This window comes from Somniosus microcephalus, chromosome 4 (assembly GCF_052327205.1).
Source record: "Somniosus microcephalus isolate GS21.2 chromosome 4, FLI_Smic_1.0, whole genome shotgun sequence".
In the NCBI taxonomy this organism is placed as follows: domain Eukaryota; kingdom Metazoa; phylum Chordata; class Chondrichthyes; order Squaliformes; family Somniosidae; genus Somniosus; species Somniosus microcephalus.
Genome location: NC_140990.1, coordinates 290143332 through 290161112, shown reverse-complemented (window position 1 = coordinate 290161112; position 17781 = coordinate 290143332). Strand labels below are relative to the sequence as shown.

At 40.1% G+C, this 17781-nt stretch overlaps 1 protein-coding gene across 1 annotated transcript in view; it reads left to right on the top strand.

Moving 5' to 3' along the window:
• Nucleotides 1–17781, top strand: part of dars1 (aspartyl-tRNA synthetase 1) — a 70095-nt gene that overhangs the window by 29365 nt on the left and 22949 nt on the right. The window contains exons 5-9 of the mRNA XM_085986639.1: nt 2546–2638; nt 4512–4614; nt 11592–11694; nt 12232–12309; nt 15434–15493. Of these exons, the coding sequence (XP_085842765.1) occupies nt 2546–2638; nt 4512–4614; nt 11592–11694; nt 12232–12309; nt 15434–15493 (437 nt within the window). The remainder of the gene's footprint in view (nt 1–2545; nt 2639–4511; nt 4615–11591; nt 11695–12231; nt 12310–15433; nt 15494–17781) is intronic.

Sequence of the window (17781 nt, the reverse complement as noted above, 5' to 3'; positions counted from 1 at the left end):
ATGGGAAACAAAGAAATGGCAGACCAACTAAATTCATACTTTGGTTCTGTCTTCACAAAGGAGGACACAAATAACCTCCCAGAGATGCCGGGGAACATAGGGCCTGATGAAAGGGTGGAACTGAAAGAAATCAGTATTTGTAGGGAAGTGGTGTTAGGAAAATTGATGGGACTGAAGGCCGATAAATCCCATGGGCCTGATAATCTACATCCCAGGGTACTTAAGAAAGTGGCCCGAGAAATAGTAGATGCATTGCTGGTCATCTTCCAGAACTCGATAGACTCTGGAACAGTACCCATGGATTGGAGGATAGCTAATGTTACCCCACTATTCAAAAAAGGTGGTAGAGAAAAAGCGGGGAATTATAGACCGGTAAGCCTGACATCGGTAGTGGGGAAAATGCTAGCATCTATTATAAAAGATGTAATAGCAGAGCACTTGGTAAGCAGTGACAGGATCGGACAAAGTCAACATGGATTTACAAAAGGTAAATCATGCTTGACTAATCTACTGGAATTTTTTGAGGATGTAACTGGTAAAATAGATATGGAAGAACCAGTGGATGTGGTGTATTTGGACTTTCAGAAGGCTTTCAATAAGGTCCCACATAAGAGATTAGCGTGCAAAATTAAGGCACATGGGATTGGGGGCAAGGTATTGACTTGGATAGAGAACTGGTTGGCGGACAGAAGGCAGAGAGTTGGAATAAACGGGTCGTTTTCCGAGTGGCAGGCAGTGACTAGTGGGGTACCGCAAGGATCGGTCCTAGGACCCCAGCTGTTCACAATATATATTAATGATCTAGACGAGGGAATTGGATGTAATATCTCCAAATTTGCAGACGACACAAAGCTGGGTGGGAGGGTAAGCTGTGAGGGGGATGTCGAGAAACTCCAGTACGATTTGGACAGATTGGGTGATTGGGCAGAAACATGGCAAATGCACTATAATGTGGATAAATGTGAGGTTATCCACTTTGGTGGCAAAAACAGGAAGGCAGATTATTATTTGAATGGCAATAGATTGGGAGAAGGGGAAGTGCAGGGGAAGTGCAAAGAGACCTGGGTGTTCTTGTGCACCAGTCACTGAAGGTAAGCATGCAGGTGCAGCAGGCGGTTAAGAAGGCAAATGGTATGTTGGTCTTCGTAGCAAGAGGGTTCGAGTACAGGAACAAGGATGTCTTGCTACAGTTGTACAGGGCCTTGGTGAGACCGCACCTTGAGTATTGTGTGCAGTTTTGGTTGCCATACCTGAGGAAGGACGTTCTTGCCATGGAAGGAGTGCAGCGAAGATTCACCAGGCTGATACCTGGGATGGCAGGAATGACGTATGAGGAGAGATTGTGTCGATTGGGCTTATACTCACTGGAGTTTAGAAGATTGAGAGGGGATCTCATCGAAACCTATAAAATTCTGTCAGGCCTGGACAGACTAGATGCAGGAAGGATGTTTATGATGGCCGGGGAGTCCAGAACCAGGTGTCATAGTCTAAGGATAAGGGGTAAGCCATTTAGGACTGAGATGAGGAGGAATTTCTTCACCCAGAGAGTGGTGAACCTGTGGAATTCTCTGCCACAGAGGGCGGTGGAGGCCAGTTCATTAAATATATTCAAAAAGGAGTTGGATATATATCTTGAGGCTAAAGGGATCAAGGGATATGGGGAGAAGGCAGGGACAGGGTACTGAATTTGGATGATCAGCCATGATCTCATTGAATGGCGGAGCAGGCTCGAAGGGCCGAATGGCCTACTCCTGCTCCTATCTTCTATGTTTCTATGTTTCTGGCTCACTCCCTTCCCCCTGCAGAATATTCTGCACCCTCTCCGTGATGTCCTTTACCCTGGCACCAGGCAACACACTCCGTGAGACTCGCGGTGACGGTTACAGAAACACCTGTCTGTCCCCCTAACTATGGAATCTCCTATAACGACTGCATTTCTACGCTTTGCTGTTCCCCCTGTACAGTCCCTTGCCCATTGGTGCCATGGTCTGGACTGCACTCCTTCAAGGTGTCGTCACTCCCAGCAGTCTCCAGTGCTGCGTACCGGTTTGAGAGTGACACACTCCTGCACTTTCTGCCTCTTCCTACTCTTCCGGATGGCCACTCATTTACTATGCTGAACACACTCTGCCTGTGAGGTGGCCACTTCCTGGAACGTACGGTCTAGCAAACTCTCAGCCTCCCTGATGCTCTGCAGTGACTCCAGCTGCCCCTCAAGCTCGGAAAGAGGGAAGAGACATTTTTTAGATCATGAATGGGCAGCTGATACCTGTTGTTTGCAATTCCTGTGCCGTGTGGGAACTTCAGGACACTTCATGAAGCAGCTGGAAACACTTCCTACACACATGGTCCCCCAAGACGCATGAAGTGTCCTGAAGTTCCCACATGGCACAGGAATTGCAAGCAACAGGTATCAGCTGCCCATTCATGATCTAAAAAATGTCTCTTCCCTCTTTCAGAAGCTAATTAGTATTGTTTTGATCATTGTAATTACATTGTGTTTTCTGAGCTAACCCTAAAACAGAAGTATCTTCTTTATGTAAAGACCGTGTGTTGGTTCATGTGAAAAATCTGACAGAAGAAAAAGCTGACCAGGTGGTCTGGCTCCGTTCCAGAGTCCACACCAGCAGAGCCAAAGGTAAGAACAACGCATTACAGTATTCAGTCGTCTTTCACTTTATACTTGGTCAACAGGAAACAGCTTTTTGGAGGCAGAAGTTTCTCATGCGAAACGTTTCCATTTAATGTTCTTTCCTAAGAATAAGGCTTAGTTAGGTGCGAACTACACAATAGAGAAGGGGAATATAGTTCTTAACAAATTGAATCATAAGCTTCGATTTTTTTTTTAAACAATTGCAATTTTTTGAAGTTAGTAGAGTAAAATAGAAACTGTGTACCTGTTGTATGCTTTTATTTCTGTTAAATTTTTGTTTACAACACCAGAAGAAAGATGGTACTGTGTTGGTTAGTTAGGAAATATTTGAAATAGGAATGCCTAATTAAACAATTAGTCAATAATTAATCAAGACCCATTCCAGAGACTTGAGCATCGAATCTAGGCTGACACTTCAGTGCAGTACCAAGGGAGTGCTGCGCTGTTGGAGGTGCTACCTTTTGGATAACACCTTAAACTGAGGTCCCATGGTCCTATTTGAAGAGCATTGGCATGCTTCTGGTGTCCTAGCAAATACTTATCCCTGAACCACCATCACCATTTAAATAAAAACAGATTACCTGGACATTTACCACCTTGCTGTGTACAAATTGGCTGCCACAGTTCTATACATTACATCAGACTACAAGTACTTTGTGGGCCTTTCAGCCTTGAAAGGAGGTGACTGAATAGGGAACTTCTAGAAGTATATAAGATAGTAAATTATCTAGAAAATCTAAAATTGGAACACTGCTTCAAATTAAACTGAGAGAGTAGAACAAATTAGCAAAAGATTACTTTAGGGCAGATGCTGGGAAGTTATCCCCACAACTCGCGTTGCTCACATGGAATCGATTTTAAGATATGGTGGAGAAGGCAAAAACTTTTTTTAAATGGCTTGATGCAGTGGTGGGGGTGTGTGGTGGGGGAGGTGAGGTTGGGAGGGAAGGTGGATATATATAGGTTATTTTTGGATGGATGAGGTTGGATTAGCTAAATAGCCTTCCTATTCCTATTAATCTTATATGTTCCCATTCAAAGAATGAAAGCACTGCTGGTACTCAATCCAGTGTTTTGCAGAAGAACATAATAAATAGGAGCAAGAGTAGGCCATACAGCCCCTCGAGCCTGCTCCGCCATTCAGTGAGATCATGGCTGAACTTCTACATCAACTCCACTTTCCCGCCCTATCTCCACATCCCTTGATTCCCTTAGTGCCCAAAAACCTATCGATCTCAGTCTTGTAATATACTCATCGACTGAGCATGCACAGCCCTCTGGGGTAGAGAATAATACAGTGAGCAATGTTCCCCTCTAATTTGTTTTCGGGTGCATGGTGCCTTTAACGGGTTGCGCGGCCCATTCAAAGTCTATTTCACATTTGAAAAGCCGGTCCCGGGCTGCGCGGGACTGGCAGACAGCTTAGAGGGGACGTTGACGGTGAGTATTTTATGTTTCAAGTAAAAATATTTAGTAAATTAAATCCTCATTTTAATATGATGTTTATAGGACATGTTACTAAAATGGCTACTTAGTCGCCTATCACGTGCTCCCTGGCAGTGGGTCTTTGTTTAAAGTACTTTGGCAACCTAAAAGTCAAGAAATAACTTTTTATTTTGGGGAGAAACAAGATATAAAATTGCTGCAAGTACACTTAAATTTGGGCCGTGGGATTCTGTGGGTTAATATTTCCCTCTAATCTATGGATTGAAGTGCTTTTCCATACACGGGTTTCCGTGTAGCTTTAAAGGAAAAGTTTATGAATAAAAAAAATGTGACTAAGTTGTAAGAAGCAAAACAGTGTGTCAGGGGATCTGACGTATGTAGCACTCAATGCGCACTATTTTTATCTTTACAGGGAAGCAATGTTTTTTGGTCCTGCGTCAGCAGCAGTTTAACGTCCAAGGACTTGTGGCTGTAGGAGACCATGTGAGCAAGCAGATGGTCAAATTTGCTGCTAAGTAAGTTCAGAATTGCATCCTGTTGTCTAGAATACAATTATGAGAAAGTAGACTATTTACATTTAGGGCTACTTTTCATGCCATAGTTCAGATATGTAACATTGTTAGCATGCAGTTCTTAAGCCATATAATATTTTGATATGTAAGCAGGTAAGTATTCCCAAAACACATCATCAAAGTTATTGAAACCTTGTTTGTTTTGGAAATCTATGCAAACTAAATCTAATCCGGTATATTTCAGTAAGCCAAAAAGGAAATGTGTCAAAGGCTAGGATTCAATGGGTGAATAGGGAGAGTAAATCAAATTTGAAACTTAAAAAAAACATTTATTACTTACATTGCAGTTAATAAAATGAGAGCCGGGGAGATATAAAAAGTTTATAAAAATTACAAGATTGGAAAGGCTAATTGGGAGTATATGAGAAAATGAACAAAGAGCAATGAAAATGCATAGTAAGAAGCTAGTTAAGTTAAGGCTGCTAAGCAGTAGAGGAAGTTTGTAGCACAGAGTGAGAGAATAGCAAAGAAAGTAATGAGGTATATTGCATAAGTTTTCATAATTGTTATTAGAGATTAGTATTCAAAGAAAGATGTTATCAAGGAGGTCACTCAGACTTACGGTATAGAAATCATAGGGACAAAGCAAATCTGTGCAAACTAAATCTAATCCGGTACTATTCATCCAAGGTTTGAATCCAAGGACCCTAAGGGAAACTAGGAAATAAATAGCAGCAGCCCTGTTTATAATTTTCTAAAATTCTGTGAAAAATTGTGCAAGAGGACCAGAGGGTAGCAAATATGTCTGCACTCTTCAAAAAAGGAGACAGATAATCCAGGAAATTATAGGCCAGTTAGTCTTGCTTCAGTTGGTGAACAACTTGGGGCAACTTTAAACATGCCCAAATCAGGCACAAAGTTGGCAGTGTGTCCGCAGTGCCCGTCGCAACCCTTCAACGGGAGGCCCGTCCAAATTCAGGTTCCTCATTAAAATACAATTAGCAAGCTGACTAGTGCTCAATGAGTACTAGTGGCTAGCTTGCGGAACCTGGAGATTGGGTGGAGAGTCAGGCATGGAGAATCTGTGGCCAAGCTGACTGGAAGTTGACATGATAGAGTGAGGGGTGGTTGAGGCAACTGCCTGCTCCCTTTTAAATGGGGCAGGTTGAAATTGAAAATTTCCCCCTTATAGTCTAAATATATATAGGATAAAATTACTCCACACATGGAATAAAGTGAGTTCATCAGGGCTAGTCAGCACAGCATTCTACAAGGCATGTCATGACTTGGACCTGTTGGGCCAAATGGCCTGTTTCTGTGCTGTAAATATTATGTAATGGTTGACCAACCTTATTGAATTTTTGGATGAAATAAGTCAAGATAAAGGAAATGCAATGGATAGACTTTATATAATTTTTTCAAATGGCAATATCCTGTTTCTGTGCTGTAGACCTATGTAATTTGATAAATTACCACACAGGAGACTTACGGCAAAATTAAGGGGAATGTGGGTACATATATGGAGGATTGTTTGTGGACAGAAAACAATAGGGGTCTCTCTCTCTCTCTCCATGTCCCTCTCCCGGCTGCCCTCCCCCTCCTGGCCCCCAGAAGCTGGGATTGTTCTCCCTAGAGCAGAGAAGGTTAAGGAGAGACCTAATAGAGGTATTCAAAATTATAAGGGGTCTTGATAGAGCCAAGTAGGGAGAAACTGTTTCCTCTGGCAAGTGGGTCGGTAACCAGGGATCATAGATTTAAAATAATTGGCAAAAGAACTAGAAGTGAAATGAGGAGAAGTTTCTTGACAGAGGGTTGTTATGATCTGGAATGCACAATCTGAAAGGGTGGTGGAATCCAATTCCATAGGAACTTTCAAAAGGCAATTGGACATGTATTTGAAGAGAACTAATTTGCAGGGTTATGGGGGAAAAGCTGGGGTGTGGGACTAAATTGGACAGGTCCTTCAAAGAGCCGCACAAGCATGACCGGCCAAATGGCGACCTCCTGTGCTGTAAGATTCTATGATTCGTTAAGTACTTTTAAAAGGGAATTCGTTGCTTGAAAAAGGGAACGTAAAAATGTTTTGGGAGCAAATGGGAGAATGGGAATAGTTTAGGTGGCTCATGGAGAAAATACTGGTATATACGTGATTAATCGAATAGTCTGTTTCTAAATAACATTTTCAGATTTTTTTAATACAATACATACATTTTTTTCATCATATATTGTAATCTAAAATAATTTGAGTAAAATTTTCACTTTTAATGGTTTTACATTTTTCCTAGAAGATTTTAGAGGATTTCTTCTTAAAAACAGCCATTGTGCAATTGTACAGTTGTAGGGCTTTAATTAGATATCCTGTCGGATGTTTTTGGAAGGGTGATTATAGGTCACTGGTCATTAAAGGGAATTGTGAACCTATAGCTGTATGTGTGATTTCTTTACTGCAGTTCTCTTGCAGCGTTTTTCACAGATGGCTCTGTTTGTTTGTGTTAAACTGATAAGCCTGGTTTAACAGACCGAGACAGGAAATTCATTTGCACCTGTCTCGGTTCATAGTGTTCCCTGCTAGTCTATGCAGTATTTTTTTTGTGTGGGTGTCTGATCACAGCTTCAACGGGAGGCAAATATGTGTTGTGTCTGCGTGTGCATATAATATATGCATTGGCTGCTCATGCAAGAAACATACTATTTAAGAGATAAAGGGGAAACGTCTGAATTTCTATTTTCTCAATTATACCTCTTAGTAAATTTTAAATTCCCTTCCCTGATATATATCTCCCATGGTGTTGATCATGGTCAGTCGGAGGTTAGTTATAATGTTATACGGGTAGGATGCACACTTCCAGTGAGGGAATTTGGAAACAAGTGTCTAAGGCTTCTGCCTAGAGACAGTGAAGCAAATTTTTTAATTGATTTGTGAAAAAATAATTCGTGTTTCCATTCTCTCTTGTAGTTGGTTAAATAGCCAACATTATTTACATATATTTATAAACAAACCTTACTGTGGACAATTTTTGAATTCAGTTGGCTCCCTGAAAGGGCTATCCACTTAGCCCCATCCCTTGTCCTTTCCCCATACCCTTTAAAATGTTTCTTTTTTAAACATTTGTTTATCCACTTCCCTTTTAAAAACAATTATGGATTCTGCTTCCACCGCTGTTTCTGATGAGGCATTCCACAACCTAAAAACCCTCTTCATATGTTGTTTTGGTGATAATCTTAATTTATGTCTTGTGATCCACTCCTCAACCAGTGGAAATGGTTTTTTCCTAATTTGCCTTAATAAAGCCCCATATATTTTGAACATATATTAATTCTCCTCTTCGTCTTCTTTGATCTATTAAAAAGAGGGGGTGTTCTGGTAGTATTTTGGGTATAAAGAAGAATGAAGGCTGTAAGCCATCTAAATTTCTTGCCCTACCACGTGCCACTCGCTTCAAAAGAAGCTTCAGGAGAGTGGTTTCTCAGTTTCCTACATTACAACAGTGACTACACTTCAAAAGTATTTCACTAACTGTAAAGCGCTTTGGGACGTCCTGGGGTTGTGAAAGGCGCTGTATAAATGCAAGTGCTTTCTTTTGATAATTAGACTATATTCACGATACTTGCTTTAAATAAGGAGCATACAGTTCACAAGGTCCATGCTGGGGAAAGCCGTTTGTGCGACCCTCTACACCCACTCCAGTGAGAAAAGTAGTATCACATTTTCAATTTCACAGAGAACTTGGTATGCTTTTACTGTCTTAGTAAACCTGCAGTAAGTGCTTCAAGGAATATATGGCTAGGAACCTGGCTGTTGTGTTTTTCTCAGGACAGGTTGGTGGTGAGCGATGGCAAGGGTTAGAAACTTGAGCGGCACTTGGGGTAGATGTAACGAGGGATATGGAGAACACCGCCACCTACATTGGAGACAGAGCTAGGAGACTCAATTAAAATAATTATAATAAATGGTTAAGTTTTAATTGTGATGAGTAGGTGTTACACTTAGAAGAAGCGTGCACTATACATAAGGCTTTTAATAAATTATAGATAGAAATAGATATACCTGTAGTTCACTTCCAATATTTTACCTTTGTTTTTACCAATGTTTATAACAAAAAGGGTACAAAAGAGTAATGTGTTATTCAGCCTTCAGGTTTTTTTTAATCCCCTCTCTTCTGTTAAACTCCTCGCATTCATTTGGGCCTCCAGACAGCTCAGGCTCCGGAACTCCTCCTAGAGAAGCTGATTGGAGAGCCCATGTCTGGCAAATACACTTGGTTGGTGGGGGCGAAGGGAAGGAGTTAAAAGTTTTAACTAAAGTTGGCTTCATGCCTGGATTAATTTCCTTATGATCCTGTATTCTGCTAAAGTATATTGTGCGATTATGAAGCTGTTAGTGATGATTTATTGATGAATCATTTTATTTTTAAAAGACAAAATTATAAGCGTACAAAACTTACAAATTTGATCTATCCTCATACGTAAGTAGTTGAAAGCTATGCTTTCTTTATAGACGAGCATGAATGGGGACTGCTGCCCTCAGCCTCTTCTGTGAGGCCAACTGAAATAGAATCAATTACATGCTACTAAAAGCAATTCTGTCTTACAGCCACCATGAGAATTCCTTGCATCACTGCCACTATTAAATCAATAGAACATTACTTAACACCTTAATTTCATTGCTACCTATCAATTGCACACCAAAGTGAACAAATCTCATATTTTTAAAGCAATGTTCCAAGTGTGAATGACCCCTGCTGTTGCAGCCTGCTTGTGTGCTCTGTCTCTCTCTGTCTTGCGCACTCTCCCTTTCTCCCTCCATCCCCCAGTCCTGGAATAACACGACACACCTGCTCGCCACCAGGGTACCATCCCAGATCCACTGACTGAACAATGCCTTGAGAAACCATTGTTTCTATTTCATGAATGCTGCAGGAACTTAATGCAGGATGGAATACTTATAGATCGAATGTGCAGAATATATATATATTTAGGAAAAGTATACATTTTTAGTTCATATGGATTACAGCTCTTTAATATGTATGTTAGATGTGAAAAAATGTAAATATTTTCTAGTTGTAAAAGTTTTACCTATTTTTATGAATTATTTTTAAATAAAATGCTTCTCTTGAAAGAAAGTAGGACTTTAATAATGCATTGGAAAACGTGATCTCAGTTGATATAGTGTGGTAATAAATAGAATGGGGAAAGGAGAGAGAAAGGATAATCGTAGTATTGAAGAAAAATCAGTTTTGAAAATTCATGTGTTTATTTTGTGGACAAATGGGCAAGATTTCTGAATACTTTCGTTATTAAGGAATGCTCTGATTTCAGTCACTAGGCACCAAGTGCTTGTGAGCCATTTGAAATAAGATAGCAATCAAACATCTGCCAAATAATAGGCCCTGTTTTCAATTTAATTAAATTTTACTTGGCAACTATTGCAAAGCAGACATTTCATTTGATAATTGAGACAATTACAATTTGGGCTCCCTCCCAACAATTTTAACTCGTATTCACAACAAAAAGGCAGTTTCCACAAGTGCACCAAAGTCCCTATGACCTGAAATTTGCTCCTTTATGCATCTTATGAATGCGATAGCATGCTATAGAACTAACAATTTCCCTTTTACCACAGTATTATGCATAGAATCCACGTAAGCAGCTCACCATGTTCTCCTGGCCAGCAAACATGTCAGACCATAATATGCAGGTTAAGCTAATGGTAAGATTTATTTACAAGATAAATATACAGACGCCGAAAAGCATAGCAAGCAATACAAAACTTAAACTGTTCCAAAATCAATTTTTAAAAAATTGTTTTTTGTGTTCTTTTAATTGACTCCAGATGAAACAATATTTGGACAAGGAAGCCCCCATGATGTTTCCCCTCCCCATCTTGGCCTGCAAAATAGGGAACTAAAATCCTCATGGAAAACTCCTAGGTCTATACAATTTTCAACACAAAGCAAAACTGATTATTTCTCAGTAGCCAGGTGATGAGGAAAATTATTTCTACTATTCGTGTAGATGTGAACAGCAGTCTTTTCCAGCCATCTGGTGACAGAGGTGACATGAGGAAACCAACAAGGTTTAATGATATGCACCATGGCTCAGAAGGACAGAAAGCTTGGCGATTCCTGCCCCAATATATATTTTTGGTATTTCTTACCTACCTTTTTAGAAACAAATCACTTAATTCTTATCCTTTTAAATTTTACAGTTTGATTATGGGCGTCCTTCACCTGCATGACTCAACATATTCTTTTTGTCTTGGCCATTCTAAGGATGCATTCATGTACCAGCTTCAGTGCTGCAGCAAAACAGTTTCCCCAGCACTATGACACTGAAGTTGATGTACAAATTTAGATTAAAGCCAGTAATCACAGAGTGGCTCACAATGGAAATAAAGCCCTAAGGAGTGCAGATCCTGAACTGCAGATGCAGTGCAAATGCAATCTTCTGCAGTTTGGAATTCAGAAATGCAAAGTCAAGCAAGGACACAACCGGAACTTTGCCAGCAAGGCAAGAAAAAAATGACATTTAAGGAAAAAGCTTTGAATAATTGGTTGTCAGTGCTGGGGATAATACAAAAAAGAGCTTTCCAATTGCTTGGAAACTTAACTAACTCTTCTGTAAGCATGCACTGTGACATCAGCACTTGCATGTCATGCAATAGGCTCAACATCTTCCTAGCCACAGGAAGTAAGATCTGTTTTTTGTACGATCCACTACAAATTGGCTCGCCAAAGCAAACTCTGGAGTGATTTGCTCAGTTCACTTTCTACAGTGTGATTGGACCGTAAATGACAAATAATTGTGTACATATCATTGTTTGATTTCTTGTGTTGTATGTTGTGTACGATCAATCTTAATCTGGCAAAATAAGACTTGCAAAAGTTTTCTATTGTATAGTAAAGTTGTATGTAATGCAACAATATATGCAGTGGAATTATTGAGCTGGCCCATAAACACTGATTTTTTTTTTTCCATAGCATCAACAAAGAGAGTATAGTGGACGTGGAAGGCATTGTAAGGAAGGTGGAGCAGGAAATAGAGAGCTGTTCCCAGCGAGATGTTGAGCTGCACATTGAAAGAGTAAGTCCATCTTTTTAAGCTGTAAAATAGGCACTGTGAATAGAATAGAATCTAACAAAGTAGTTTGGTGTGGATATTGCCTAAAAGAGTATAAAACATTTGTGATGAATCCCACTTCAAATTACAGTCATATCCTTGACTTTTCAGCTGTGCATGAAGAGGCTTATTTTGCAAGCTGTAGTAAAATTCAAATCTTGAATTACTGCATTACTATTCTGTTCCCGTTGTCCTTTTATACAAATAAGGTTTTAACACAAGACCTTAACGGTGTCTTTTAATTAACATGCTGCACATAGAACCAATCATCCCAGTTGGTTTTCTGTACTTTTTTTTTAAAATCAGCACTGGTTAAAATAAAGCCATTTGATTTCAGCAATATGCAGCTAGGGACCAACATGCCTATCTACTATGCAAATTCAGTTTCAGTTACAGCTGAGGCAATGTTTTTAGATGGAAACTGTATCCCTGCTGTTATTTCTGTACTTGCTGTTATTTTGTTCTTGCTATCTTGCTATTTATGCCATCATTTGTTTTCAGATCTATGTTATCAGTGCAGCTGAACCACGCCTGCCTTTGCAGCTAGATGATGCAATACGTCCTGAGGCAGGCGATGAGGTAAATAATATGATCCAAATCTTAAGTATTTCAGTACTGTATTTTACTTATGTTTAGCACAAATTGATTTTCATGCAATTCTCCAAACTTTTTGTTTTCTTTTTCCTTTGCCTTGTCTGGATACTGCTTGGTTAAAACTTCTCTTATTCTATGGTTGTTACTTGATGCTTTAAAAAATATTTGAACTCAATTAGCCTCTAGAGTGGAGAGATTTGATTAAATAAATGGAGTAGAACGTCCATACAAATGGACCTCTGATGAATAGATGTAAAAAGTGTCACTGATGGCAGAAATCAGAGGATGTGTTGGCATCACCTTCTCTTGACAGACAAAATGTATTACTACTTATTGACCTAATTTTCAGACATTTCTATTTAATTCTGTTTATACCCATGGTTAGTCAATTAGCCACTCATGACCAGGTTGGCCATTGATGCCACAAGAGCTTGCCAGCATGCACGTCTCCAGTGCCAACAATGGTGGCTGTTTGCCCACTCTCATTCATCCATTCAGTTCTTCCTGTAAATAGTTCCACTATCACAGATTTGACTTCCATTTGACCTTTTCCTAACTGGAACTGATTCCGTCATCCTGTCAGGAAAACTTTAAATATGATGTTGTGCTATTGTATTGACCCAACATCATATTGCATTTGTGACTTTGTCACTTGTACACACCCCAAGATGTATCCTTTCATGCAGCAGGCTGAGAATTGGTAAATTAATTACAAATGTTAAATAAGCTAGTAAGAGGTGCATTGAAACTCACGAGTATTATGTCCTGCTATCTGGATCTGCTATTTTGAGTGTAATGCTGAATGGACAGAAACAATTTGGCCACCATGTGTTTCTGAATCAAGAATGTTATCCATTGAAGAAATGTTTCAATGAAATCCTACCCACAAACCAAACTGTGCTTAGATGTAAGTGATCCCTTTTTCTTCTAAGCATTTACAAACACATTCTAACTTTTCTAATAGTTCACTATAAATATAATAGAATTATATATTATGATAATTGATTCCACATATATGGAAGACGTAATGTAATCCTTACGCTTATAGAAACAAACAGCTGTAGTTCTAATAATAGCCAATCTAATAATTTATGATCTGAGCTGCTGCTCCGGGCACCATCCCCAACGTAGACAGTGTATTCTCAAAGTAAAATGTTATCCCGTTCCAAAGGACCTGACACTAGAAGCGTTCCATCTTCTCTCTTCCCATCTGCAGGAAATACAACATGTCAGATCTGGTACAGGTCCCGAGATAGGATTGATTGAGGTCAGCCAGTGAACAACCGAATTAGCGGAACTGCAATTATTCCATAACCTAGTACATAGCAATACACAAGTGGTACTGAATTAGGGATTTAATTAGATAACTTGTAATGAAAAGTACTGTATATTGATTTTTCCCCACACCCTACCCAATTTTTGCAGCATAGAATCTTGTTGACGCAAGTCCATGGCCCCTATCAGGTGAACGTGTATTAGATTCCAACTCGACCTAAAATGCCAAGCTTCCTTGCGGCAGCACTGTAGAAACATAAACCATAATTTCTCCGAATGGCTAAAGAGATCCTTAATGGATAAAACACAATAGGTGAAAGTACTTTCCCACAATACATTTTCCTGTTAACCCTGGTTTTTTCTGTAATATTTTTATTCTATAATTTACATATGCAAAAGTACATTCACTTGATTGAACAATACAAAGGGTAGTTTGTTTCATAGTGTGTGCAGTAATTGAGACATTGATTATTATCTTAACTGTATCTATTAATCATTGAGCATGAGACTGTAAAAGGAACAACATGAAATAGTTATGCTAGCTGTCATGAAACCCACAGACTAGCTCCTTTTTAACCCTGACTAAAAAATGTGCATTTGCTAACAACTATAAATTACATAATCAAATATTAAATTTGCAACCCACACCCAAAAGTGGCTTAACGCAAGAATTTCATTTGAAGGCTGCATCCTGATAGTTTAACTGCCTGTTCTCACTCAGATTGACAGCTACTACATTAACTGGGCGGTCTTCTAATGTCAGATCCTTTGGAACAAATTAAAATATGCCGTATCTACGATTGGCCATTCTGAACAACATGTATTCTACCACTAAATTTGCTGTGAGCAAATACTTGACACATTAGCTTTGACTTTGTTGTGAAATTGCTGATGGCATTGGCAGTTATCATAGAGAACTGCAGCAATACAACAATGCTTCACAGTGAGAGCTTGATGGATGAAAATTAATTTCAGAGCTCCAACTGAAATTCATTAATATAAAAATATTTTGATTAGTAATGCTTATTGATCAGTTCATCAAATTGTAATTTTTGATTGGTTTTAAGTATTATATTTTGATTATAAAACATGGAAATGATCTATGCCTAGAAATAATGAAAATAAGCAGAGTTACTCTCCATAAGCGATCAAACAATGGTGTGCTTTAAGATTTTATTCTGCTGCTGTTTTTGATTGCTTTGTGACATGACGTATTACAGAGGGCAAACATAAAATCCTTTGGGACAACATGTCTGACCGGGTGCAGGTGTCTGAAGGGGGTGAGCTCGATTAAACTGTTGAAGCAGATGGTTGCAGCCTTGTGAGGACAACAAAAAAATAACTCAAAATAGAATTTTTATTGCAGTTTATGTTGGAGTTGTACATAATTTTCAACATCTCAGTGCTTTTTGTTTTTGTAGCGGTAACTGGTTCTTCCCTTCCCCATCACATTAAATGGAGTTAGTTGATTGTGATTCTTCAGTCATCATTGCTGTCCTTTTTATGCACCTCCGAGATAATGGATTAGGTTTTCTGATCATAACACTAATGGTAACTTAATGGGTTGTAATCGGAAAGCCTAGGCCAATATCGTCCAGTGTAATTTAACCAATTATCACAAGCCAATTTTTAACACTGGTTTTTTGTATCAGCGAATTTGCTGATTTAGTACAAGCACTTCGAATTTTTGGAGGGGGAAAACAGAAATGCCCTGCAATTTTTCAATTTCTGCTTCCTTCCACCAATATACCAATAGGCTACTAGTATAAATGTTGAAAATAAGATTGTTTAACCTCTTGATCATATACATGTATATTATAAATTTCATATCTAGGAAGGAAGGGCCACTGTCAACCAAGATACAAGACTTGATAATCGAATAATTGACCTAAGGGTAAGTTAAATCGTGTATGGTCTACCATCCTTCGTACTGCCTGCTGGTAGCAGTCATCGTGGATGTTCTTTACTGTTGTATTTAATCTTGAATTGCCTGCTTTACCAAAATTACTTAGAATCTTCCACCTATGTGATTTCTGTCCAGGTTTCTTCTCCATCACCACCTCGATCTTTATCCTGCAACATAATTTTCATAATTGAGTTGAGCTCATCTTACTTGTACTTCCTGTCACCACATGTCCAAAGTTTACAGTTTTCACTCTTGATGGTTAGGTTGATAACGCTCTATCTTCTGCATGTGTGTTTAATAGTTTCACCTTAACTGAAGCTACTCACTTCATGCCTTTCTTTACCTATGCAGAGTCCTGAAACAATCCAGTAGTCAACTGGTGACTGTAATGTATATGGGGTAGAGTTGCCCCATATTATTACTGGTGTCATCATTAAATTGATGAGTTTTAATGAATATTTAACTTTATGACTTGATAGCATGCTTAGAAATGTAAATCTTCCCAAGTTAGCTGACTACTGTCTATGGAAAGAAGAGCTGTTAGACCTTAAGTGTGGACTCAATTTGTGTGAAAGTCGGCTAGAGGATGCTCGAGGGGCAAGGCCATGGGGGGATTTAACTGCAAGTATGAGAATTTTAAATTTGAGGCATTGAGGACCCAGGAGTCAATGTATTTCAGGGAGGACAAAGGTGATAGGCAAGTGGGAATTGGTGCAGATTAGAATATGGGAAGCCGAGTTTTGGTTGAGCTGAATTTTGTAGTGGGTAGGGAATGAGAGACAGGCCAGGAGAGCACAGGAGTAATTGAGGGCTGGTCGTGACAAAGGCATCTATGAGGGTTTCAGCGATATGTGGGCTGAGCTAGGGGTGTAGGCAGGCAGCGATCGTATGCAGGTGGAAGTAGGCGATCTTTGTGACAGCAAGGATATGCAATTGGAAGCTCAGCTTGGAGTCAAAAAGCATATTGAGGTCGCGAACAGTCTACAAAAGGAATATGCTGCGGATGCTGGAAATCTGAAATAAAAACAGAAAGTGCTGCAAATACTCAGCAGTTCAGGCAGCATCTGTGGAGAGAGAAGCAAAGTTAATGTTTCAGGTCAATGACCTTTCATCAGAACTGGAAAAGGTTAGTTGTAGCCAGTCTTAAGCAGAGAGAGGGGAGGAAAGAACAAAAGGGAAGGTCTGTGATAGGGTGGAAGGCAGGAGAGATTAAATGACAAAAGGGATGCAAGGCAAAAGGGAATGGTTAGAGGACAACTAAAGAAACAAAAGATGGGTCTGGAGGAGGTGTAAATGGGTATAGCAGAATCATTATCAACAGCTGCTGTCTGGAAAAAATGGGTCTGAACTTGTTGAATTCAGTGTTGAGTCTGGAAGGCTGTAAAGTGCCCAATCGAAAGATGAGGTGCTGTTCCTCGAGCTTACATTCAGCTTCATTGGAGCAGCGTAGGTGGCTGAGGTCAGAGTGGGAGTGGGGTGGAGAATTAAAATGACAGGCGGACGGCAGCTCAGGGTCACGCTTGTGGACTAAACAGAGGTATTCTGCAAAGCGATCACCCAATCTGCGTATGGTCTCCCCAGTGTAGAGGAGACCGCATCGTGAGCAGCGAATACAGTATACTAAATTGAAAGAGCAACAAGTAAATCGCTGTTTCACCTGGAAGGGGTGTTTGGGACCCTGGACAATGGGAGGGGAGGAGGTAAAAGGGCAGGTATTGCATCTCCTGCACTTGTACAGGAAGGTGCAGTGGGAAGGGGAGGGGGTGTTGGGGGTGATTGAGGAGTGGACCAGGGTGTCATGGAGGGAACAGTCCCTTCGGAATGCTGAAAGGGGAGGGAAAGATGTGTTTGGTGGTGGGATCACGCTGGAGGTGACGGACGATGATCCGTTGAATGTGGTGGCCGGTAGGGTGGAAGGTGAGGACAAGGGGAACCCTATTGTGGTTCTGGGAGGAGGGGGGGGTGAAAGCCCATGTGCGGGAAATGGGACAGACATGGTCAAGGGCGCTAACGACCACGTTGGAGGGGAATGCTCAGTTGAGGAAAAAGGAAGACATATTGGAGGTACTGATATGGAAGGTGGCATCGTCGGAACAGATGCGAGGGAGACACAGAAACTGGGAGAATGGAATAGAGTCCTTACAGGAAGCAAGGTGGGAGGAAGTGTAGTTGAGGTAGCTGTGGGAGTCAGCGCGCTTATAGTGGATATTGGTTGATAGCCTATCCCCAGAAATGGAGATGGAGAAGTCGAGGAAGGGAAGAGATGGAGATGGACC